The following is a 25,383-nucleotide window of genomic DNA, read 5'->3' on the forward strand; positions in this document are numbered from 1 at the left end:
TTGTCTCTTTTGTCTTTATGTCACTATTAGTTAGTTTTCCTGACTGGCAGATCCATCTCCTTCATTACTAAACTTGACTGAAGATACTTCTCTGATCACTTTTTTCATCTGCATGAACTTACTACTTGCCACTAAATCCTCGGATAGTACAGGTTTAGAAAGGGACTCTGAAGGTCTCCACACCAGCTTTATAGATGTTATATCCAAATTCACCAGATGTTAGAGTCAAACATATGGTTCTGAATAATTTTCAGTATATCTGCCAATAGTGCGTATAGAATTGTGCGTATGTTGGATGTGCTTCTTCATGTGTCTCAGTTGCTACAATACCTTAATTTCCACACACCACCTTCTGCCCTGGCAGGTCATGCTTTGAGAGAATTCTCCTGACTGGCCAGTTTATCTGTGCACCTACAGGCAAAGAGACAGCAAAACCAGTCCATTTCCAAGACTTCGTCCTGTGTGGCAAGCTATAAATGCCACATTCCCAGCTGCGTAACTACTCCCGATTTTCAGTGTTGATGAAGAAAAATAATGTTGTATTATCTTGCACTGTTGGTGACTCTCTGGCCAAGTATGAATTCTTCAGTGTCTATTTGCTTTTACAGTTTCTGCCATAATGTGCAGTGTTCTTCCTGCACAATAGAAACCAGCATTACAATGGTATTTTCAGTAAATGAGACCACTTCAGACATCTGCTGTAGTTTGTATTTTGAAAACTAAATGCTAACATTAGCATGCAGCACCTAAATGTGCTATTTTGTAACTGCACTGCTTAGATAAAGTGGCAATTAACAGATAAGTGTTCCATTCTAGCAGCGAGTTATTTACTTAACTTTCTTTTTAAAAGCAAAATGTCAGCAGAAAGGCACAGAAACCAGTGTCATTACTGCATTTATCTTCCTGTCCCACACAACACAAGCAGAAGACCTGTAACAGGTATTTTGCACAGCCCAGAAATGTCACCACTGGCAGTCTGATTTGAAGTTGTATCCCCATTTGCTGTCCCCAGAATAGAAATGACTGTGAACATTCGGGCTTTGATAACAGCCTAGATATGCACCTGTCTATACTTCACTCTGAGCCATGATGTTTGTTGCAGCTCAGCTTTAAGCCAGAAGACAGAAGAGTAAACAGGTCCCCCTGGCCTGAATGAGGTCCTGCACCAGCCCTGCCCATCACCCTCCACATACAACGTGCCTGCAAACACAGATGAGTACTGTGGAACTTGAAATACAGGTGATTTCTTTCAGTGGGGTTAAAGGACAGGTCTCTGCAGTGGGGCCTAGGAGTGTAGGTGAATGAGGAAAACAAATCACTTAATAAACAATACTTCTGATTAGATAGGGATGAACAAGCTGGACTTTGAGACAGTTAGGTAAGACTGCAGAGTACAGAAAACAGGAAACATCCAGCACGAGGCATAGAGGTGAAGAGGAGGCAGACTCCACTCAGCTCATCTGTTCTGATTAGACTTTAACCTCATCACGCAGACAGCACTCTCCCGGGGCACTCAGAGGCAGGTGTTTTTCATGTGGATGCATATTCAACTCAGATGTTCTTCTAAGTTTCAGCAATTTTTTCCACCTCATTTCAAACCTCTTCATAGGTCTGACCACGTACACAAGTTTTGATAAAATTCAGACTATGTCATTTCCAAAAGTGCAGAGGGAAGCTTTAAGTTAGTTTTATTTTTGATCCTTTGCTTGATGGCCAGTTATGTAATCTCTGAAACTTCTTTATCCAGTTCTTTCTTTTCCTGAGTATTTTTCAGGTGTACTACAATTTGTCTCTTGTCTGTCTTCATGTTTACTCATTTTCACTTTAAAGGCATACTAATATCAGGCAAAAATCAATATCAGAATGATACTGCTAGACACACAGAAAAACATAATCAGCAACCAGAAGAATTGTAAGCAATTCTAACTTTTTTTTATCTGATGTCTTTAAGCCAGGCTTTCCATGCATTTTGAAGTACTTCATCCAGCAACAGTCTTCACTCAAAACATCAGTGCGGAACTGACAGAGCCTCTGCAAGCAAGGATATTACAAGCATATTGCAAGGACAGCTATTAGATTGACTTCTGCTGTAGAAATCCACTACTTGCAAATGATACATTTGGCACTGTCAAAAGCAAAACCACAAAATAAAACATTGATAATAGCTTAAGCCTTAAGATTCTGGTGGTCTTTAAAAACTTATTTAATATGCAGAATACTTATGTCAACTTTTATATGGTAACTTCAGGTTGAAAAATCAACATTGGCAAAACATTCAAGCCATTCAAATACAAAATTCACTTCTGCTATGCCAAGTTAGTAAGAGAGAAATATCACAGGATATCCCAAGTTGGAAGGAACCTATAAGGATCACTGAATTCAACTCCAGAGTTCGCACAGGACCACACAGGTCTTTCAGCCTTCCTGTGCTGTGATGTATACTTTGAAGTCAGCTGCCCACAGCCACAAATTCAATCTCTTTTGAAGCAGCTGTAGCCCTCTACCAAGGGCGTTGACACAGATAGACATCTTGCTAGCCACAGCCCTGTCGCTGCGTTATGTTACTCTGAAAAGGGCTTAAACTAACAAGCAGCCAAAAACAAAATTCCAAAACAAGTTAGGTGATTGGAAAGCTGAGAGAGATGACAATACTATAAGTTCAAACACCAGCTGGGTGAAACAGGTTTTTAGTTCGGCTGATGCACTAATTTTGCTGTAGAAAAGTTTGTGTGGGTAATGTTACCTTTTATGAGACACATCAGTTTCTGTGCTTAATGAAAGTACACTGCATTCCCCTCACTGTGCAAGCGTATTACTCTTACCTTCTGTGGAGATACAATACCACTAGAACTTCAGAGGTGTAAGTATCCCTAAACTATGTTTACAGAGCTCTGTTCCAGTTTTTAATGTTACTTCACTACTCATTTCTGTGGATCGCAGTCTGCAGCATGGTTCTGCATGTTAGTAGCACTCAACCCTACGTGACATTATCTGGAGTGACTGATCATTCCACATGAAATGGCTGCAATTCCTAAATTAAGTGAAGAACTCAGCCATGAGGTTTTCGCATTTCTTTTGCTCAGAATCTCTGCTAGGACTTGTAATACTTGTGCTATCTGTGCTGAATTTTGGCTTAGAAGGAATGGAAACCGCACCCTAGCCACTACTCATATGGAAAAACTATATATGTATTATATATTTGTAATTCTGAAAGAACAAAGAAATGGGCTACAGGGGGTTACCCAAAGTGCCTTTAAAGTACTAGACAATTTTTATCAGGAAGACTCCTCCAGATTTTCTGTAATAATTACTCAGTCTATATCACAGACAACGCAGGGAAAGAAACATTTCCATGTATTTTCCTGTCTACAACAGCTTCTAAACAAACTGGGAATGATGAGAACCAGTCTTGGATTTTCACTGAGGCCTTAAAGAAAACTATCAATATAACATCTTCTTGGTCCCAAGAGAGTTTTAGATAATTTTTTTTTCAATAAAAAACACTTTTAATCCATAAAAGATGTTCATAATCCATAAAAGATGCTTCAATGTTTGTGCTTCAGAAATCTTAATATGTATTGGAGTTCCCTTTCTTGCTAGGGTGGGAGAAATAGCACATAAAGCAGGGAAAGCTTTCTTATCAGTATCATGTGCCAGAGCATTCTTCATAAAAAAAAAAAAAAAAAAAAGACTGAATCAGGAAGGAGAAAATTAAACAAAACAGCACAAGCATGAGGCCCTCAGTTAGACCATACTCTCAGCTTTCTCAGAAACTTCTCTGCTGACTATCGTGAAATGCAGATCCTGGCAGCATGTTCACTGTTCAGATGTCCCCACAGGCATGGATGTTGGCATGCAGCTCTAGGGCAGACAGGCTCAGGAGCAAGAGCCCTAATGAAGATAGTGCTGCTCAGTGAGAGTGGAAATCAATCATCTCGCTGTGTCCATGTGAAGGCTAAAAGTGTTACCATGTGAGCCAAACGAATGGAGAAACTACGTCATTCTTTGGGCAAATACTGGGGTTTTGGAGTAAAGATATACTAATGTCCAAGGTCACAGAATATACTGTTGCTGAGAGTATGATGTTTGCCAAACAGCCACACACTGTACTTCTCTCCATGGATATGGACCTGCAATGTGAAGAAAACAAAAACAAAATCAGGTCTATGTCTGGATTTGGTGAACAGCCATGGTGTGATTTGATACAAAATGGAACGCTGATACACCATATACAGTGTGTGTTTTTCACAGAAAAATCTTGCTAAGCAACTGAAAAGTCTGCGTGTTACTGCAATATAGGGAGAAGATATTTCAGTGGACTTTTCATGGAGACTTGCACTTACACCTCTCCCAGTAGGCATATTACTTCTCATAACCATTATTCTCATAGTTATAGTGTGAAAGAAAATCAGTATTTGTGGTTTCTCTAATTCTGGTATCATAATATCACATTTTACCACTCCACATAACATCAGGAAGTGAAAGCATGTTTCCACGCTAAATATTTAGTTGAAGTATAACGCTTAGGAAGCCTCAGGAGTGACAGTAACTCATGCCAGTGAAGGGTCTGCCCCAAGGCTCTGCATTTTGGTTTCTAATCTTCCTGTCTGCACAGTGTATTTTTCTGAAGATCTAAACCTACACTAAAAGTTACACCCCTGATCCCAGCAAAAAATTTCTATGTTTTCTCTTGTAATTATTCACAGGTATGTTTCAGAAGGATGAGGCATAATTTGAAATAATCAGAAAGGTCTGAGCTTCACAGCATCATAACTTGCATTATATATACGGGGGAGGGAAAGTGGGCGGAAAAGCAGAGACAGCAAGTAGGTCCAATGATTGCAGGTGGTTGCTGTCTAGCAGCCAATCAGCTATCCTGGGCAAGGACATCTGCCCAACCAGCCCAGAGAGGAGGGAGAATAAAGGAGTGGAGGAAAAAAAAAAAAAAAAAAAAAAAAAAAAAAACCTGCCAAGAATTTTATAAAAGTTAGCGACTGGAAGGTCTGGGTCTCTTTGCCTGCAGCCACCTTACCAGAAGCTTGGAGCAGCGAGGCACTGTCCAAAAGCAAGTAAGTAGCTATTTGTTTTTAAACTGTAGAGGTGGTAACTGCATGAGCTGCTGTGAGTCAATGTGTTTATCTGAACAAGGCTTTGAGGGAGGGCCAGGTTTTGTTTTGTTTTTATTTCTACTTTCCAGGAAAAAACTTGCAAGAAGTTCAGAGCACTCGGCTATGCTGCTGTGATCTCTCACTGTGACGCACTGGCTGTTGGTACTAGCTTACTAACTTAGTTTAGCTATTTAATTCTGCAGTAAGTGATTCCTTAGTATAGAGAACTAGAGGAAGAATATACTGGCATTGCTTTCTACTGCTTCACTTCTTATGTGTTTATTTCTGCTTATGTAGTACATGAATTTTTGTTTTGTAAGGAGAAGAAAGAATGACTGGAGAATGCAGCAGCTGGTCCTGACAAATGCCTGTGCTGACAGAAGTGTAATTATCTTTGCTCGCTGTCAGCAGTGCTGAGAGGATTCTTTGGTAGGGGGATGTAAGGTCTTGTGCAATGCAGAAAACCAGTATAAAGAGAACAGAGAGTTGGGAATACTGTTCTTATGCCTCTGCAACAGGCTGTAACTTTTCTAATGAGCAGCCAGCTTCAGGAGATTACTTGTCAACAAACTCTGATCCTCACTGAGTATATCAACCACCCTATATGCCCAACACCCAAAACTACTCAGCCTATCTGAAACTTTGTCCCTGCTTCCCCTGCCTGTGCCTGCTGCCATCACAAAACTTGATTTCTCAACTAAGACTGAAGCAGATTTTTATCTCCTCTGAGTAGAGCCCAGCCCTGAGGGAGAACTTTCACCTAAGGATCACGCTTACTTTCAAGATAAAAGTATTTGCTGCCACCTCACCCATCTTGAGTGCCCCAGTACTGTTCTACATGCAGTGTTGAGGCCAGGTCCCTGAGAATAGCTTTCTTTTACTCTTGTTTGAGAGATGAAATTGGGGTACATTCACTCAGTTTTGAGTACAGCTCTGAAGCCAACATGGGAACCAGGGCAGATCTCACGTATTCCCATCCAGATGAGATAGGATGCTGTAGTAAGGTTCTTACACAAGGCATGCTCTCACCCTCAAAAGAGAAAGAAAAAACCTACCCAAAGACCTGTCAAGATGGTTAAATCTGTTTTTTCAGAGCTTATATTAATGGAAAACATGATGCTTTTTCTAGGCGACATCAGTCTAAATATTTCTTCTTGTCCTGTGCCTTTGTCTCATTTCTCAGCACGCAGAAATGAAATATCTTGTTATTTCTAACACAAACATGAAGAGAGCAACATCTTGTTCTTCCCTCACAGATCCTTCATTGTACAAACAGGAGACACAGTTTCTACTGTAGCTTCCATAACAAAGTACTCCCACAGAGTCACAGAATAGTTTTGTCTGGAAGGGACATGGGGAGGTCCATATGTAGCCTATCGTCCCGCTTGGATCAGGCTGCTCATGGCTTTTCAGGCAGGTCTTGACAGCTTCTAAAGATGGAAACAGCCAACTTGCTCCACTGCTCAGTCGTCCCAGTAGTGAAGAAAATACTTTATATCCATTTTGAATCTCTCTAGTTTCAGTTTATGCCTGTTGTTTCGCTCTCCTGCCCCATTGCTGTGAGGAGCTTGGCTCTGTCTGCAGAGGGCCTCTCAAGGTACCAGGGGCTGCTGAGAAGTGCCCACAAAACCATCTCTGCTCAAGGCAGAGCTAGCCCCAGCCATCTGGCCTTCTTCTCACAGGGGAAGGACTCCAGCCAGACATTCTTGGACATTCCACTGAACTCACTCCGGTTTGCTGACATCTTTTCTGTACTGCAGCTGCATGAAAGTTGATGCAGTACCCTGACATGGTGTAACCCATTCTGAGCAGAGAGGGATAATCCTTGTCCTCCTGTGGCACGCCAGGCCACAGCCCTGCTTGTGCAGGGCACTGTTGTGCCTTGTTGCTGGCCGCTCCTCAGCTCACTGCCTGGCAGGCACAGTCTCCCAGGAGATATTCCTCAGCCTCACTGACCCCAACAGAACCACTGCCAGGAGGCGACTGGGTATTTGTCCTGGCTCAACTCCACAGTGTTCCTATTGGTCTCCTCCCACTCCCCATTCAGGCTGGACTGTGTGGTCACCCTGCAATAGAGCACATCAGTCAGTCCTGCCAGATGAGTGTTTTTTTCAGTGGTCCAGACAAGAATGTGCTCTGTCAGCAATGCTTACCCAACCATTCAAACCTACCAGTTTGACAAGTGGCCAAGTAATCATGGCCAATAGATTTACCAACTATAAAGAGAATATTAAGTGCATGACACATTATGGGCCTGACCCGGCAACACATACAGTTGAAAGTGTGAAAGAGGAGTAAATCCAATCAAGTTAAAGCCATGCCCAAATGTGGCAGGCTAAATTCTTGAAGACATCTTGCTATCAATAGTATGTTTTTATCTATACCTGCAGCTTTTGCATCTTCAAATCTTGTCATGTGCAAACATGACATTCTGAAACAGAATCTCTTATGTGCACAGTGCAATGATATGCACATGTGCTTTGTATTGCAAACTGTCAAGAATGGTTGCTGAAGGACTGTGTTTAGAAGTAATTGAACAGCCAAAGCCATACACTGGACACAAAGCATATTTTGAGTTTGAACCAGCACGTTTGGAAACAATTATATAAAAATAGGCAACAAAGACACCAAGAGAAAAAAACATACAAATGCTCACCTGAACTTTAGCCATCTGCCACCCAGGATCCAGGTGAGATTTTCTGTGATATTAGAAGATGATGGTCACTTCAGGTAGCTGGAAATAAAATAAATTGAAAACATACTAATGATTCAAAGATGACCTGAAATGGAATCTCTTTTCTCCTTCTGCTGTTTGGCTTGCCTCTGCCTTTTTTTCTCTCTATTAATACTAACAGAATGCAGTGTTTGTGCTGATATCTATAAATGCATTTTCCCTGCAAGCCCTCCATTAAGGTAGCTGAGGAAAACTTGAGACTTCAGCAATGCATTATTTGCTTTTACAACTATGCTGTCCTTTTTTTTCCACCTCTGTCTCCTGCTGGTCCCATGCTGGGGGCTGAACAAAGACCTTTCTTTGTTTATGGAGCTGCTCCACAAATGCTCCAGGTAGCCATAAGACTGTTGTTATGTATTCAGCGAAGTTTTAGGATTTTGTTTGTTCTTCCACCTTCTAAAAATAATGATACGTGAGCAGTTAACACAAAGAGTATGCTTGCTGTCGTGTATGCACACGTATCAGTGTGAAACAACTTGAGCTTATGATATTTACCATATTAGCTGACAGACTAAAATGGGTGAATAAAAATGTTCTTGAGAAACTTTAGTGGGGGACAATTCCAGATGCTGTTACTGAGAATAAAGTTCTTTCACGGAAGAATGAAATGGGCTGCCCAACCATAGCAGCCTGCGTGCAATCCTTCTTCCTCAGAGAGTCACAGAAAAATAAAATCCTAAATGCAGGGTCCTTTAACATCTTTGACCTTGGAGCTATCTCTCACCTTACAACTGCTCTTTTGCACTCACTTCTTCACCATTTTAGTGAGACATGCTGTGCATTTTATTACTCATGATAGCTCAGCAGAGCAGCTGTGAACCACTCACCATAGCCTTACATATCACTTTCGGGGAACTTTTGGAAAGCTTCCACCTACCCTTTTCCACTCTGTAAGATACCTGCATGAGAACTGGAACTAATCTGATGTATTACTGTTCATTCTTGTCTTGTGGAACTACACTTTATTGTTTCAGTCTTTCAGAGTACACATTTGGGCCAGTATTAACCACTGAAACCTCATACTCCTGCATTTCAGCAATTTGCTTTGCTGGCTGTTCTTGGGTGATAAATGCCTTTTTCCTATCTTTATGCAAGCACAGGGAACAGGCAAGATATGAGAAATAAGTCTTGTTGTTTAATGCATTACTAGAGAGAACCCATATTAGTGTTACTAGAGTGATGATTTTTGTGTCTCAACTTAGCTAGACCAAAGATTACCTGGATACATCTGCTCATCCTGTAGCACACTACAAGCTGTAAATCTGAAATCCTTTTACCGGTTTGGTAATTCATTATTTCAGCTGTGGAATACCTGCAATTTGCAAGCTTTTTCCGCAGAGGATGTAAACAAACAGAGTTGTTCCTCACCAGTCTGCATAGCAATTCACTGTTTTTAATCAAGTGTTTCTTTGATGTTGTTTTTAGTGATTTATCTCATGGATATACCATGTACTGGTGGACTGGTTGTCCTCCAGCTATAGAAGATGATGACAGAGGAGAAGAGAGTCTCCAGCTCAGACTCACAAGCACACACATATAGAGAATTATCTTGGACTACTCAGATGATAAACTATAATTTAATCCTATTTAATGAGAGATTTACTAAGAACAAATATGCTGTCAGAACAAGACAGATCCTGGAATTCAGGAGCTGGTTGGTTATGTGCATCTGGTAAGCATCTACCAGAAGTGAGAAAACAAAAATGGGTGGTGAATCCTACTAACCTCCTACTTCTCATGCAGAGTAAGCAATGCTCTACAGTCCTTAGATATGGGGAGAAGAACTGAAAAGGCAGTCAGAGAAAGTAGAAAATACTGTGAATGCAAGATAGGGAATGAGAGAAGAATTGTCAGGAAAAGGGGAAAGCAAAGTAAACTATGTGAAAGCTGTCGAACAGGCTGTAAGTGCTTTGTGAAGAATTTTGCAGTGTCTGCAATGTGCCTGCTTGTAAATTCAACACACTTGTTTGTTTGTTTGTTTTGGAGGGATGGGGCACTAACCTTCCTTTAGTCCCCAAGCAAATCTGCCTAAAATACATAGTCATTCACACCTTCTGACTAAGATATGTTGACACGTGGCTCCTGCTCTTCCCTGTTCTGATTTTGCCAGACATACAAGAATAACTCACAGTGGATTTCTGAACATATGTCTTCAACAACATGGGACAGACAAGCACAAAGATCTTCCAATAGGCATACTCAAAGCTGGTGTCTAAGGTGGACTGTTTGTTCAGTCTGTCCTCATCTTATAACTGCCCTTTTTTTCCACAGATAAGTCACCATGACCCACCAGTTCCCAGCACTATCTCCAGAGCAGAAGAAGGCTCTTTCAGATATTGCTCAGAGGATTGTGGCTTCAGGAAAAGGGATCTTAGCCGCAGATGAATCAGTCGGTGAGTTCTGAATAGCAATCAATGTGCAATACCCAAGACTTTTCTCTTAATTTTGGTTCATCTTTGAATTCAGTGGAGTAAATTAAAAACACTTAAATACTGTTAACTGAGCAGGGACAACTCAGCTATCCAGGGCTGCATCTGAAGCAGCAGAAGATGACAAACTGTGTGCTGAGAGGAAAGCTCTACACTATAGCCAAAGTTCTTTCTATTTACTACATATGGTGGCTAGGAGGGTAGCAAAGCCTGATAAATTTCTGTCTGCCCTTTGCAACTTTGTTAGGTACCATGGGAAATAGGCTGCAGAGGATCAACGTGGAAAACACAGAGGAGAATCGTCGTGCTTTTCGAGAAATCCTCTTCTCTTCTGATGCTTCCATCAGCAAGAGCATTGGAGGAGTGATCCTTTTCCACGAGACTCTCTATCAGAAAGACAGCAGTGGAAAGCCATTTCCAGCTATCATCAAAGAAAAAGGGATTGTGGTGGGAATAAAGGTCAGCTATATCCTTCCATGCCAACAGAACTCTTAGGCCATCCCCTACAGCCAATAACATATTGTCATTTATACCCAACTTAATTCTGCTCTTCCCCTTTGCTGCACTTCTTCCTTCCACCCTTTCCCTCCCTTACACCAGTAGTGTGTTCAGCCCCGTATTTCACTCACAGTCAATGTGCAAAGGTAGACCCGCTCTGGGTCACTTCTGTCATTTTGTAATCCTTTCTCCTTTTGCTGTCTCTTCAGCTGGATGCAGGCACTGCACCTCTGGCAGGAACAAATGGAGAAACCACCATCCAAGGTAAGGTGAGATCTCAGAAGCCTCAGTTGTGAGTGATACATGAAAGCCATGGTGTGACTCAGCAGGAGATGCAGCCATGGCTGGTGTCATGGCACTTTTCAGAGCTGTATCCTATCCCTTCAGTGAAGCACTGTTCTTTCATCTGCAGGACTTGATAAACTGGCTGAGCGCTGTGCCCAGTACAAGAAAGATGGTGTTGACTTTGGCAAGTGGCGTGCAGTGTTGAAGATCAGTAGCACAACACCCTCTCAACTTGCCATCCAAGAGAATGCCAACACCTTGGCACGTTACGCCAGCATCTGCCAGCAGGTATCTACCCTCCAGCAAAATTTCTTGAGATTCTGTTGCCCCTTCCTTGCTGTTCCCTGTGATAACAGATGAGAGATCTTGAAAGGCAGATCTCTGTGGGGGTTTTGGGAAAGATGAGGATGAAGGGCAGTACAGCAAGAAGAAATACCACCAAACACAATACAGACAGCAAGTAGAGTTTTTTCTTCCACACTTACAAAGACTCCCATGTTTTTCCTTCCTTAGAATGGCTTGGTGCCTATTGTGGAGCCAGAAGTCTTACCTGATGGTGACCATGATCTCCAACGCTGTCAGTATGTCACAGAAAAGGTAAGAGATTCTTTATTCTCTCCTTGCCCTCACAAATCACTAGTTATTCTTATGCAGAATCTGTATTGCTCTCAAAGATTTTTAAACAATAAGTTTCTTCAAAACTGCACTACATGAATTCACATCAAATAATTATGAAAAAGCAAACTTGCAGTAGAATCCATGATTTTGGATTTCCATTCAGACTCTCAATATAAACATTTTTGACCTCAAAAAGATACATAAGGACCTTTACTCTTTGTTCAGTACCTCAGTTGCAGGGACAACCTTTGCCAAAACTAAAAGTGGTATTCTGGTATTGCAAAAGTTCTGCAGGGCTCTCTAGGGCCGCACCTCCTATAATAAATAGGAAATAAAGTGAGATGTGATTTGATCTTCTCACACTCCCAAGGAATAAGTTGTCTTTCCACAGCAGGTTGAGGTAAAGATTTGAGCACAGGTTTGTATTCAATCCTCCTTTTCAATCGTTAGGTTCTGGCTGCTGTCTACAAGGCCTTGAACGACCACCATGTCTACCTGGAAGGAACACTGCTGAAACCTAACATGGTGACAGCTGGGCATTCCTGCCCCAAGAAGTACACCCCTCAGGATGTGGCTGTAGCAACTGTCACTACTCTCCTCCGCACTGTTCCTGCTGCTGTTCCTGGTGATTGTTGATTAGTTCCTATAGTAAAAAAAAAACAAACACACAAAAAAAACGTTTTAGTTTTACTAGACTTGCTCCTACATCTGATACACTGACTTCTCTGTCACAGTCAGTAACTGTGGCAGCTGGAGCAAACTATTTCTAAGTCTTGAGGCCTCTGTCTTTCAGGAATCTGCTTCCTGTCTGGAGGTCAAAGTGAAGAGGAGGCTTCTCTCAACCTGAATGCCATGAATCAGTCCCCTCTGCCTAAGCCTTGGAAACTGACCTTCTCATATGGGAGAGCTCTGCAAGCCTCTGCCCTGGCAGCATGGCTTGGCAAATCAGAGAACAAGAAGGCTGCACAGGAAGCCTTCTGCAAGCGGGCTCAGGTATGAGGCTTCCCCTTGATGCAGAGAAGTGCTGTTCACTGTAGAGAAAGATGCATTGCCAAATTCCATAGGTTCCTCTTATCCCTGCCCTTTACTGGTGCTCCATTTGCACCAAGGTTGTTATTCTGTTTGGTGTGACAGAAGCCTAATGCAAGAAGCAGCAGAGGTTGTTACTAAAGGCAACAGGATAATTTTATTTTGTAAAGTGGATTTACAACTACTTTGTGTCAGTCTGAAAAAATTGCTCCCCTTTCTGTATAACCACGTGAATCCCAGAGAGATGTACCTGGGGACTGCCTTGGCAGTGCCACAAAACTAAGCTCGCTCATAAATATCATTGGTGAATTGAGAAGTTGACTTCTTTTCCCCTATTTATGCCCTTTGTTCATTCCTGCTATAATTCTACATCTCTTTCTCACTCTGTGCTAATGGGTTCCCCTCCTTTTCTTTTTCAGATTAATAGTTTGGCTTGCAGAGGACAGTATGTCACATCTGGGAAGACTGACACAGCTGCCACGCAGTCACTTTTCACTGCCAGCTACACCTACTGAAAGCACAGGAATCTGCATTTGTCCTGTCCTTCTCCACAAGGTGGAAGATGCTCAGAAATGAAAGAAAAACAAAGAAACCTAATTTCCCTTTCCCTGAACAAAACTGGAAATGGATTAGTTTACTCTCCTACCTTGGCTTCCACAATTTACAAAGGGGATATTCTTTTTTTCACTTACGCTTTCAAAAAACATAATTCTTTCCATGCAAGAAACAATTAACACTGAATCACAAATCCACTCTCCTTCTAGTATAAACTTAATTCCCAGAGTAGTTGTAGTTCCCTAGCAACTCAGATAGATACCCACATTACCCCATTTTGCAGTCAAATCCTGAATTATAAAACCTATCTGTATCTTTAGTTGTGTGAATAAAACAATAATTAAAATCCAATATATCTCACAAATCCTTATTCTTTATAGATTTTTCACTCTTTTTTTATGCCTCTGTGGTTCTCAGCAGCACACATAAACATTAATACAAAGTGTTGCTGTTGCTGAGCTTGGGAAATCCTGAGGAGGTTTAAGTGAAATAAGCCAGTAGTGATAAAACTGGAGATGTTAATCCTGCTAACTGAAGACAGACACTGAGAAAAGCTCAGAGTGTACATAAGAAGCTCTACCTGGACTCTGGGAACACATAAATAACACTGCCATGAAAAGTTTATCCATCCTAGAGAGAATCATGCGTTTCGTTCAGCTTGACAAGGTTGCCAGACACTGAGTTAGAGTAGCATAAGAAATGTGAGTACTATTTTCCTTGGTGCCATTACTGTAATATTTTCAGAGCAATTAGCGATAAGCATGCAGAGAGGAATTTTGGTCACAAGATCACAGAATGGCCAGGGTTGGAAGGGACCTCAAAGATCATGAATCACCAACCCCCCTGCCACAAATAGGGCCACCAACTTTCCCATTCAATACTAGACCAGGCTGCCCAGAGCCCCATCCAATCTGGTCTTGAACACCTCTAGGGATGGGGCATCCACAACCTCTCTGGGCAGCCTGTTCCAGCACCTCACCACTCTCTCTGTAAAGAACTTAAGATGGCTTAATTTGAATAATTTCTACCCAGCTGGCATAATTTGAATAATTATGTTGATGTTGAAGGCCCACAGTTTGACCTGTGGTATGTTGTCATGTATTTGATAGCGATGTTAAGCTTTCTGAAAGCACAATTACACAGCTGTTATGAAAAAAATGCCAAATGTTGCAAAAAATAAAATGTAGTTCTATTTGCTTTAGAGGTAGAAACAGCAGAACTAAAGTAAACAAAAGAATATTTGCCAAGCAACACACTACACTGATGACCTGATAAAACCCTGGGGCAGTCCACCAACCTGCAAAGACCATACAAGCCTGAAGGTGCTCATTCCCTCTTAGAAAGCTCATTCCTTCAGCTTGAAGTTGGGGTCAGAACTCCTCCTTCAGGCTCACCTACCTGGTCATGGAAGTGAGGTCACTCAGGACCCAGCTTGCGCAGCCACAACCTGCTGCTCTGCTCATCCCAGCTATTGGTGCCTACTGCTCTTCCAGCAAGGAAAGCAGGAGAATCATTTTCCTGTAACTTCACGGTGTTATTCCTGTTAACAGCCACTAATTTTAGAGACAGTGCATCATAGAGATTCAACCACTGGGTAATCACAGACTCACAGAATTGAGGCATTGGAAGGGACCTCTGGAGATCGCCCAGTCCAACTCCTTGCTCAAGCAGGCTCCCTACAGAAAGTTGCACAGGAAAGCATCCTAACAGGTTTTGATTATCTTGACAAGGGGACTCCACAACCTCTCCAGGCAGCCTGTTCCAGTGCTGTAAATTCATGTGTGCATTTATCCCCTCCTTACGCAGGGTCGTGCACAGCACCTCTCTTCTGGTTCAGCTGTGGTCCCACACATCTCCGTACACCTGAATTCCAACAAGCTCTGCTCACAGCAAGCAGCTCCTTGCAGCACGATGCAAAGGGCGGAAAAGGCACCCCCTGAATCCAGCAAAAGACCCTCTCCCCCTTTAGAAAAAGAGCGCCGTGGCTTTGCCAGGTAACTCATTTTTGTGGAGGACAGCTGCCATTCACACTGCGTGAGACGCAGCTGAACTGACATCTTGTGCCCCGACGCTTCTTTCTGACTGACTCATTTACGGCCACCGCAAATCAACGTTCGTTGCACCGAGCGTTGTTTCTCGCTCTTACAGAACGCAGGAAAACGTGTCTTGTCACCGCGCCGTGCAGCACAGCCTGCAGGACAAACCACGGCGAGAGCACTGGAGCGGCACTACGACTCCCGTCAGGCACGGCGGAAGGTGCCGCTGACGTCATTTCCGGTCAAAAGGTAGTAAACTCATTTCCGGCTGGGGAGGTGAGGCTTCTTCGCAAGATGGCGGCCGCCATGGGGCTGCTGGTGATCGGACGGCGGTTGGGGTTGGGGCTAGGAATGGGCCGCACGCCGCGGCGGGCGCTATGGGGCGGCCACAGGTGAGGGCGCGGGATACTGGCTGCGGAGCTGCGTCTGGGGCGGGCGGTATGGTCTGTTGTTGCAGGCACTTGGCTCTGCTGGGAGGCGTTTTTAAATGTGTGGGTACCACTTTAGTGACTGAAAATACTTTTCTTTAATGCCAGCAGGAAGGAGGAGAAAGAAGTAGGAGAAGACAATGTAATTCCTCAAGAAAAAAAGGAACCCAGCCTGATCTGTCCCCCGCCACGCAGCAGAAAATATTTTCCCCCAGAGGATATACAGAGCATCCTCGAGGCTCGTGTCAAGGAGATCTGTGGGCCATCGCTTGCTGGCAACTGGCAGCAGACATCCCTGAAAGACAACAGGCTGAAGTATCAGCTTCTAGCCCAGCTAGCAGAAGAACTTGGTCACGCTGTGCCCAACTCACAGCTCCACCTGATGTGCAGTGCGCAGGATGTCCTGACTTTCTATAGCACTCCTGTGAAGGATATGTCAAAGTTCGATGAGCTGTGTGCTGCAGAGCTGCCCCCAAACCTGAAGATTGCCTGGGAGCGGTGAGACCTGCCACGAAGCATCACTGCACTTTGGTTGGATTCTTAAGTCCAAATTGTGGAGCTAGAGCAGAACCGTTTCATTGTTATATCAGCCAGATATGAATATCATCAATAAAAATGCATCCATTTGTCTTCAGATTTGTTTCTTTTTACTGTATACTGAAAAAGTGAAAGTTCTACTTAACAAAATAGTATTGTGATGCCTAACAGCTGCAGGGTCTAGTGGGGGTAATGAAAGTGATGCTGCTCATAAATGTCTTTGGTTCCGCACTGTGTAATGGCATTACATAAGTGTGTGTTGCTGTATTTTGTGATGATGTTTAGCTCAGCCACCAAGACTAGACCAGCAAATTCTTGGAGAAGGTGTGGGGATGTATGCTGGCATCTTCGCTGTCCCCTTCTCTTGCCTTTCTGAGAATCAAAATTGTGTTCTAAAACCCATCACAGACACCATCTTAAAATAGAACTCCACTTGTTCTACTAAAAACTAGTACATGAACATAGTGAATGCCAGGTAGAGATTTGAAACCTATTTGCTCCATAACAGTGAACTCTCAGCAGCCATCAAGGTAGCTTCTGGCTTTCTTCTGTGACCTAGTTTTTGTATTCTAAGTTCTGCTGGCCCTTATAGTAGCTATTACTCAATGTTAAGTTTCTGTTTCACATACTAGAAGGAGCCAGGAGGAACAAGAAGAGTCCTGGGTGCATCTGTGGTACTGGCAGGGGATAGAGGCCACAGCCATCCAGCAGGGTCACTTGGCCTTAGCAGGCAGCTCAGATATGGTTGCATTACATAGGCCAGGTTCATATCTGAATTGCATGAAACTTCATGTACTCCCAAGAACTGTACATCCACCTTAAGGTGATGCAATACTGATGAAAAGCACAGCATTGCAATGTGTTTATTTTAGGCAGTACATCTTTACAAGGGATTGTGGAAGCCACTGTTAGGTCTCTGTACAAAAGCTGCCTAAACTTGCTGTAAATGGCACACTGAGAAGGTTGTGCCTCTGAACAAAAAAAAAACAAAAAACCCCACGGACCACACCTGCAAAAAACAAGATACAGAATATAACTATGTTTATTTTAGTTATTTATTTCCCCTGCTAGTCCCTTGGAGCATGATGATGTGCTGCTGACTGGGCACATCAAATGGGGTATTCTTTGCTGATGATCTTCCCTAATGCCATTATCTTCCTAAGACAGCAGAACCAGCCAAGTTTATTCAGCAGTTTTCCCCCAGTTTGAGGGAATTTTGATCAAAGTTGTAGTGAGGGCCCCAGAACACTGCTTGTGATTCCTCATGGTTCTGTACGGCCCAAGTCTGATCCTTACATTCCTAAGACTGACCTAGGCATCAGAAGAGTCATGAGAAAATACCTACGTGGAGAAATTACTGCATGACAAGACACAAACAGACATCCCATGTTTTCTTTGTGCAATAATATATAGAAGAGACAGAAACCACACTTTTTTTTTTTTTTTTTTTTTTTTTGCGTCTGTTTTGGAAAAAAATATACAAAAAAAAAAGCCAAGAACCAAAATGGAAGTGTGAGGTAAACATTCCAGTAAAAGTACAGACAGAGGCTCCATTCTTTAAAGGAGACACACAGCAGTTATCACCATGCTAGAAGTATGTGAGATGCAGGAAAAGCCTAGAAACAGTGAGACGTCATGTAATGAAGCCTTTGCCCCAGCTCTCACCATGATATATGCATTCTTTTTGATCTCCCCCTGCCTCCCCAACCCCCAATTATCTCTTTATTCCTTAAAGAGTGTTGCTGAATTTTGAGATAGCCGTACAGATATAAATTCTGCATGACAGTATTTACAAAAATGCAGACTGCTACTACAGGCTGTGTCAGTTTAGGTATTTAAATTTTTTATTTTTTTTTAAACTCACCAAAGCCTCTCAGTGAAAACAACACTGTCAGGGCACAACTGGCTCAATGGTGAGGCCAATCTGAATACTTACTAATGCCACTTCACAGAAGATGTGGCATCACTTTTTCCTTGTATCAGTGTTACCTCATAAATCTATGATGAAGTTATGACACACTTACAGCGCAGCCTCCACTCCACAGTGATGGCTGTATATCCCCATAGTCAGTTCCTGAAGCCAGGTTCCACTGGGAGCTTAGGCTGGGCCTTGGGGAGGATCTAGGGACATGATATATTCAGCTCACATGCTATCAGCTACTACTATAAATTTTCATGCCCAGTCTGTCTATATTGCAGACTGGGTACGCCATTTTAGTTATTCTTCAATAACTAGCACAATCACTCACACCAGAAGAACCAGGCTCTGATTCAGTCAGATACTTAAGGATACGTCAGGTCTGCCAAGCAGTCTGGAAGCTGCACGGCTATATGAAGTCTGTGATGCTAAGGCTTGCTTAAGTAGCTCACTGAATCAAGGCTGGATGTTTACTACTTGTTGGTTTGGGTTAGATTTCTGATCACCTTTATTTTCATCTGAATTAAATATACGTCATTACTTCAGAGGTTACCAAGATCAGAATCTGACCCGCTGGTTGAAGCACTTTGTTATGGTAAGAAAAGGTAAAAGTGAATTTTTTCTCAAGATATATTAATTCAAAAATGAAAAAAATCCGTGTACAAATATCACATAACAACACCAACAATTCCATAGATGTAATTCCTCAGTGCACACTTTAAACAAGAAAAGGTTTTGGGTTTTTTTTACTTTTTCTTTTTTTTTTTTTTTTTTTCTATTTTGATTTTAAATTCTGGCATAATAATATTAAAGCTGACAAAAAATCAGGGCAAGCTACATCACTTCCTCATACAAAAAAATGTACAAAACATTAGCTTCTAACTAGACATAACATAATACTGATCATCACAGTCTGACACTTAGTAACTGTGTGTCTTGAAGTACTGTACTGGAGGGTCATAAAAAATAGCTTCTGCTGCCAATCTTCCATCTCAAGTCACTTCAGTCATAGAGGCAGAGTGATTCTGCAAAGATGAAAACACAGACACGTGAGCACTGGTACATGTGTTGTCACTTACATATTTTGTGTGGAATGAATGAGAAGGCCCTTCACTAAATGCAGAGATGTGACATTTGTCACCCAACTAATGTAGCGCTTTAGAGGAAGAAATGATTGCAAATGTGACTGCTGTCTGTTGCAAGTATCTGACTGAATCGTCACAAAGAGCCTATAAACAACATGACGTCACTTCACATGTTTGGCTTTGTGTGATGTGTGTGTGTAGATCCCGCAGCTCAATGCTAGGTGACTTACAGAGCTTAAAACCATTAAAACCATGAAGAAACCTTACGTGGAGGGTAAGTATGGCAAAACACAGGCAGGCACAAAAGTCCTCTTTGTGTCAAAACAGACAGTGCTGATTCTTGGAAGCCAGTGTCCAGGACTTTGGTAGCAGCACTGGGTTGTCCTCAAATCACACTGCAGGTGCAGGTTTTGTGTGCATGTAAGGAAAACATGACTGGGGACAGGTGCTGAAATCTCCACAGAGAAGGATATCCCCTATGCTAGAAGGAATACTAACAAACAGCACTCCGGGGATTAATTACAATAGCTTCTTAATGGCTTCAAAATAGGATCATATTTTTCTTCTCTTTTTTTTTTTTTTTTTTAACCCCTGCCTGGTAGGTGTACGGTCATTTAGGAACCGATACCCTGAATCAGACAAAATTAGCTTCTTGATTAGAGTGCACATCATCAGGCTCAGTCCCTACCTCTCAGTCCAGAAGCTATAAATAGATGACTAGACAAAATTTTTCATAATCTGTGAATGCTTTTACCTCTTCTGTCATACACAGTGCAGTATAAAAGGATTTTGTTTCTGGACTGCAAGTCCATCAAGAGAAAACTTGATGCACAATCAGTTGAAAGTCTTCCAGCAGAGTTTTGCTACAAGTCAATCACAACTGACTATTCAATTAAGCAGAATTTTTCCACGTGTTAGAAATATCTTTTCCATTTACTTTAAATTATTATTTTCAATTAATTTGCCAAAGGGTTTGACTAACCTTGCCACAAACCAAGAACAGCAGTGACATGCCAGCTAATGCAGGAAGTACAATTTAAAGGACAAACTCCACAAGGGCATTTCGGACAACTGATGAACTACAATTCCTCCTTGTTCCAAGAAATCCTTGGCAGGTGGCATTTGCTTGTTTGTTTTGGATAGGTTTCATTTATGCCAACAACACAAGTTATCCAAAGTTAGCAGTATAACAACAACATCGTCAGTGATGATAATTACACTAGCTTTTTTTTTTGCAAACTTGAGAGAAAGTTATTAGCTTCTTCTTTGATGGCTTAGATAGAAAACAGTGTAATATTTCTTAATTTAGAAGATACTAAGCAGTAATGAGGATAAAAATCTAATATTTATCATCACTGGACAAATAGGTTATCCTCAGGATTATAAATCTTAGAGTAAATCTTTAAGACATCCCAAAAGCATTCTTAGGTGTGATTGCACAGACTTACCTTTACTTTTCTCTCAGCTTACTGTTATAAGCAAAACTCTCTTATTGCACAGAAGGCACATGAAATCCTACTGATTTAAGTTCTGGATGTGCAAGAGTGCAAGAGGAGAAGAAGGTCTATAGAATTTGGTGGCTTAAAGGATAAATGCCTTTAAAAAAGTCTCCCCTGATGCATATTCTCACGGTTCAACGAGTTTAACATTAGAAATGAAACCAGTTTTTAGTCTGAAGTATAGAAAATACATTTTGTGACGGTATGGGTGAGAGGATTCGCAGTACCTGTGCACTCAATGTCTCCAGAGGACTTTCAACTCTTGGAAAAGCCATTAATGGCATTCCTCTTGGGTCTTCGGGCTTCAGTTTAGAAGGAGCTCCATGGGTGCCCTTAAAGTTATGGACAACACATATCCCCTGCGCAATGTGGAAAATGAAGGCAAACATAATGAAGTCAGCATGTGCTATCCAGAGAAATAACTCACAGCAATTCCCACCCAGGTCTCTCAAGTGCAAATTTTAACTTCACTTGGCTTTTTGGGTAGAGGCATTGTCTGTCTCAGCCTTGGGCTGCAGTGCACTGACTGTCATAGTTAGCCTTCTGGGCTATCTTAGCAAAAGGGTTCATTCTCTTGGCTGAATCATTCTCAGCTTTCTTTTGTTTTATACAACAAACTCCCATCATGTCTGCTTTATCATCACAAAATCTAGGTTGTTGCTGCACTATCTCAACCAAATAATCCCTTGAGATTCTGACTGCCAATTCCAAACATTAAAAGCAGCTCATTCAGCCACTAGTCATTCCTCACATCTGAATGACACCATGCTCATTTAGCACCACGCTTGCATACTTCCAGCACAACTCCTGCAATGTTCATCCTACAAGGCCTTCCCTTGTGCATGATGATACCATCATCACACCTTACATATATCTGCTTAGGGTTTAGGAACAGAATGGAAAGAAGGCATGCAGGAACTCAAACATCTGCTGTCAGAGCAAAACCTACAGTCAGTTCCTTGCTGGCTGTTCTTTGCTGCTCTTTAGACTTGACTAAGGAGTAGGCTGCAGCCTGTGTGAATGGTGATCGTAGAGTATACAGATAAAGAAAATATTTGTAGCTACGCAGTGGATGGTTTTGAAGGATATAGCTTTTAAATGGAATTATGAACATTTTGTTTTTTTGTAACAGTGGGAATCACCTTGAGCACTGTGTGGGTAAATCCTCAGCAAGAGATCCCTCACCATGCAAAACACACCACACAGTCAACAGTGGAGTAAGTAATGTTCCAAGTCTAGAGGAAGACATTGTTCCAAGATTCTGAAGAAAGGCTATTGATGGCACGTTTTAATACATGTGATTATCCTAATGAATCAATCAAATCATAGAATCATCAGGGATGGAAAAGATCATTAAGATCATCTAGTTCAACTGTAAACTAATCACTGCCATGTTCACTAGTTAAGTAGTTCTGTCTCCAAGGGAGTTTCTCCTGACCTTCCTTTCTACTGCACTTCTTCTACAGTCAAAAACAAAGAGGGAAATGAAGACTACTGCTTAGAACCCCAGACAATACACTCTACCCTACATTTCTGCCTGTAGAAGGCCGCCAGCAGGTTTGCAATATGTGAGGGTCAAGCATATGAATCTTAAGCATCTTGCCTCTCTTTGGACATTAACTGAAATCCTACACCATTTTCAGAGCATTTTTCCAGGAAAGTCACGTGAAAGCATGGTCAGTTAATTAAAATAAAATAATCTTGAAATACACATGAATGTACAAAAGTCATCGTATTAGCCTTATTAATTAATATCAATTTGATTTCATATTAGAATTTTCTCTGATGACACACTCATGACATGGGACTATAATTAGTTCCTAACAATTGGTTTAATTATCTCTGAGAGACCACAGGAGAGGAGCAATATTATATTTATTTCAAACACATACATTAAAAAGGAAAGGGGAAGAATTGATAGGCTTACCAGAAACAAGGCGACTGCACTTCCCAGGATGAAGCCTGCAATCACATCTGAACAATGGTTTCGATACTCGGAAACTCGATTCAGTCCAGTGAGGAACGCAGCACACAGGGTGCCCAGACACAGCACAGGTTTGGCTAGCCTGCTGCTCTTTGTTTTAATTGTGCTTGTGATGTACATCTGAAAGGACAAACCAAAATTGAAAAGGGATTTGGTACGAAACTAATTTTTTTTTTTTTCCTTCTAGTCATATCATAATTCAGCAGAGATGTGACAAAATCCATGGTTCATGAACAAAAGCCTTGAGAAATGGAGGAAGAGGCTTATGATAACTCAGGGAATATTCTCAGGTAAATAAAACAGGTACTGGAAAGTGATATTTCAGGATGTAAAACATCCAATCAACTGTATTTACACAGTGGATTTCTGAGCTATTATGTACATGCTCAGTTTCATTTTTTCTTGACCTATTTAAGCACTTGCTCAAATGGCAGCAAACACATGTGCTGAATGTAAATGACTCAATGTTTGCAAACAATTTCTGCTTATACTCCTGCAAACCATGATGTGAACATAGTAGAGAACCTATTCATGCCACCTTTAGCTGCTCCAGCTTTCTAAGCAGTAGTCAGGTTAAGAAACAGATTCTTAGCATTAAGAGAAACCATTACAGTCATTTCCTGCACGGCAAAATGAAATTCAGAATAAAAGAAAGATTTCTTTCAAAGCAGAGTTGATCATGAAAATGTAATTCTAGAGCATGAAGTTTGACTATGTTCACAATGTTGTTTAGTGAATTCGACATGTTTTAAGCAGTTAATAATTTATTTTAAATGCATTTTGAAAAAAACAAACAAACACAACAGAGCAGTAAAAACATGTGTGACAACCACTGGCTAGTCATTAGTTCCGGAGCCTCAAAATGCTGAAGATAAGCAAATTGAGTCTAATGAAAAAAACAATACAATAAAATCATTTTGATCAAGCATAGGTACCTACAAAAAGCCCCAAGACTTGTTAAGGGCAGACTGACAGAGCTGGGGCTGTTCAGCCTGGAGAAGAGAAGGCTCCGGGGAGACCTGAGAGCAGCCTACCTGTATCTAAAGGGGGGCTGTAGGGAAGAAAGGGACGGAATCCTTAGCAGAGTCAGTTGTGATACAACAAGGGGACAAACTAAAGGAGGGGAGATTTACATTGGACCTGAGGAAGAAGTTTTTTTACAGTAAGATTGTTGAGGCTTTGGCACAGGTTACCTAGAGAGCTGGTGGATGCCCTATCTCTGTAGCCATTCTAGATCAGGCTGAACTGGGCTCTGAGTACCTGATGGAGCTCTAGCTGTCTGTGTTCACTGCAGGGGAGTTGGACTAGATGGCCTTTACGGGTCCCTTCTAACTCAAACTTTTGTGGTTCTAAGTAAAGTTACTGAGATAAACAACAGTCTTTTCTGCAGGCACAAAAAAGACACATTGTCTCTCTTTGTGAAATAGAATGAGAATGATAAACTTGGAAAATTCATTGGATTCTTTTAGCTGTTGACTGGTAAATGAACCCAATCTAGTGAAAGTGCAAACGCTTGTTCTACTGAAAATACAAATACAAATACAGAAGTACCTTCCAGTTTGTTTGTAACAAACATTTTATTTGCTCATTGTTTAAAAAAAAAAAAAAGAAAGAAAAAAAAAGTGGAATAATTAATGCTGTAAATATTTGCACTTTTAGCCCTTTTAGTTCTCAGAAATGGAAATATGCTTCTATTAGCCTTCTGGACAAAAGGCAGTGCACAGAAACCCCCATCAACAACTAACAGTGCTTTGCAGGTCACAGAACTCTTCCTCTGGGCATGCTGAGCGCTTTGCCACGAGCAGTGCTGAATCCAGAGAGGTTGAATTGTTTGTGACATGGTGGAACCCACTTCCAGTTCTTGGCCAAGAACATAATGGTTGGCCTGGGCAAAGCTGCCTCAGGATTCTTCTCTGCCAAAAGCACTGCTGAAGAAGGTCTACAGAGGTTTGTCTTGGTGCTTCCAATTGCAATGACAATCGTCTCACATCTTGCTTCACACTCTGTAATCTACTTGGTAACCTCAGGTATTTATTTTAGCATATTTTAGTGCCTGTCTCTTTCTTCATGAGCCAAGTACACAGAGGTCACTATGGGCTGACTCAAACACAGGTTTCTGGGACTAAGAAACTGAAATGAAGTTTCTCAAGGCCACCTTGTCGATTGCCTCCCATATATCCCTTTCTTCTCCTCTACTGTATATACTATTTCTCCCTGTCCTACTTTTTTCCTCCTCACTGCCTGGTCCATCAAATGCCCCTGGTGCTGGCTTCCACTCTCTGGCTGATGTTAAACAAATTAGCCCTAAAACCATTTCAATACCTTTAGATGTAAGGATGGTATGCAGCAATGACCTCCTGGTACGTAAAGGGGCAGAGCAACTGAGCAGTAGGGTTTATGTGCTCACACCTGGACAAAACTACTCTGTGCAGTAACTGCACTACTGAACTTCTAACAGCTGAATTTGCTAGATCTCTGCCTGAGGAAGTGAAATCTTCTGGTGAACGCACTAGATAACTGTGAATTCAATTCGTGAAGTGGAACATTATATAAAAGAAGTGAGATGGGACTAAGTTACACTGAAGGCTCTCTACTCGCTTTGTTTCTCCCATCCGACACGGGAAGGCGCGCACCTTGAAA

General features: G+C 41.7%; 3 protein-coding genes and 1 long non-coding RNA gene across 8 annotated transcripts in view; 2 read left to right on the plus strand and 2 right to left on the minus strand.

The window, feature by feature from the left end:
* Positions 1 to 2: 2 nt before the first annotated feature.
* On the minus strand, positions 3 to 10,116 carry LOC146542339 (uncharacterized). Of its 2 annotated transcripts, XR_014880348.1 has the most exons (3): positions 7,765 to 10,116; positions 6,164 to 7,174; positions 3 to 4,130 (listed from the first exon to the last, which is right to left on the minus strand). It is a non-coding gene; the product is annotated as an uncharacterized LOC146542339 (long non-coding RNA). The 2 variants fall into 2 exon arrangements; XR_014880349.1 differs by lacking the exon at positions 3 to 4,130 and having other exon boundaries at positions 5,372 to 7,174.
* On the plus strand, positions 10,108 to 13,607 carry ALDOB (aldolase, fructose-bisphosphate B). Its single transcript, XM_010726113.4, has 8 exons — positions 10,108 to 10,235; positions 10,519 to 10,730; positions 10,979 to 11,033; positions 11,182 to 11,342; positions 11,568 to 11,651; positions 12,123 to 12,297; positions 12,466 to 12,665; positions 13,121 to 13,607. Exons 1-8 carry the CDS (start codon positions 10,124 to 10,126, stop codon positions 13,214 to 13,216), a joined length of 1,095 nt encoding a protein of 364 aa, XP_010724415.1. The 5' UTR covers positions 10,108 to 10,123; the 3' UTR covers positions 13,217 to 13,607.
* Positions 13,608 to 15,528: 1,921 nt separating this feature from the next.
* MRPL50 (mitochondrial ribosomal protein L50) lies at positions 15,529 to 16,354 on the plus strand. 2 transcript variants are annotated; one of them, XM_010726114.3, is made up of 2 exons: positions 15,529 to 15,684; positions 15,829 to 16,354. In XM_010726114.3, the coding sequence occupies exons 1-2, from the start codon at positions 15,587 to 15,589 to the stop codon at positions 16,220 to 16,222; spliced, it is 492 nt and encodes a 163-aa protein (XP_010724416.1). In that variant the 5' UTR covers positions 15,529 to 15,586; the 3' UTR covers positions 16,223 to 16,354. The 2 variants fall into 2 exon arrangements, with proteins under 2 accessions (XP_010724416.1, XP_010724417.1); XM_010726115.3 differs by having other exon boundaries at positions 15,531 to 15,684; positions 15,832 to 16,354.
* A 1,317-nt stretch (positions 16,355 to 17,671) lies between these two features.
* PLPPR1 (phospholipid phosphatase related 1) overlaps positions 17,672 to 25,383 on the minus strand; it is a 160,383-nt gene continuing 152,671 nt past the window's right edge. For 2 of the 3 annotated variants that reach the window (XM_085212869.1, XM_085212868.1), the window contains exons 6-8: positions 22,687 to 22,863; positions 20,987 to 21,118; positions 17,673 to 19,200 (exon numbers count right to left, since the gene is read on the minus strand). In XM_085212869.1, coding sequence (XP_085068995.1) covers positions 19,168 to 19,200; positions 20,987 to 21,118; positions 22,687 to 22,863 — 342 coding nt within the window. In that variant the 3' untranslated portion in view covers positions 17,673 to 19,167. Of the gene's footprint in view, positions 19,201 to 20,986; positions 21,119 to 22,686; positions 22,864 to 25,383 lie in introns of all 3 variants that reach the window. The other variant, XM_085212870.1, reaches the window with a different exon arrangement.

This window comes from Meleagris gallopavo, chromosome Z (genome assembly GCF_905368555.1).
Source record: "Meleagris gallopavo chromosome Z, MGAL_WU_HG_1.1, whole genome shotgun sequence".
In the NCBI taxonomy this organism is placed as follows: domain Eukaryota; kingdom Metazoa; phylum Chordata; class Aves; order Galliformes; family Phasianidae; genus Meleagris; species Meleagris gallopavo.

Excerpts from the sequence above, each read along its gene's own strand:
- ALDOB (XM_010726113.4), top strand. The coding sequence starts at position 10,124 with ATGACCCACCAGTTCCCAGCACTATCTCCAGAGCAGAAGAAGGCTCTT. Across the intron at positions 11,343-11,567 it reads ACGCCAGCATCTGCCAGCAG|AATGGCTTGGTGCCTATTGT; the intron begins GTATCTACCCTC and ends TTCCTTCCTTAG. Across the intron at positions 12,666-13,120 it reads CCTTCTGCAAGCGGGCTCAG|ATTAATAGTTTGGCTTGCAG; the intron begins GTATGAGGCTTC and ends TTTCTTTTTCAG.
- MRPL50 (XM_010726114.3), top strand. The coding sequence starts at position 15,587 with ATGGCGGCCGCCATGGGGCTGCTGGTGATCGGACGGCGGTTGGGGTTG. Across the intron at positions 15,685-15,828 it reads GCGCTATGGGGCGGCCACAG|CAGGAAGGAGGAGAAAGAAG; the intron begins GTGAGGGCGCGG and ends CTTTAATGCCAG.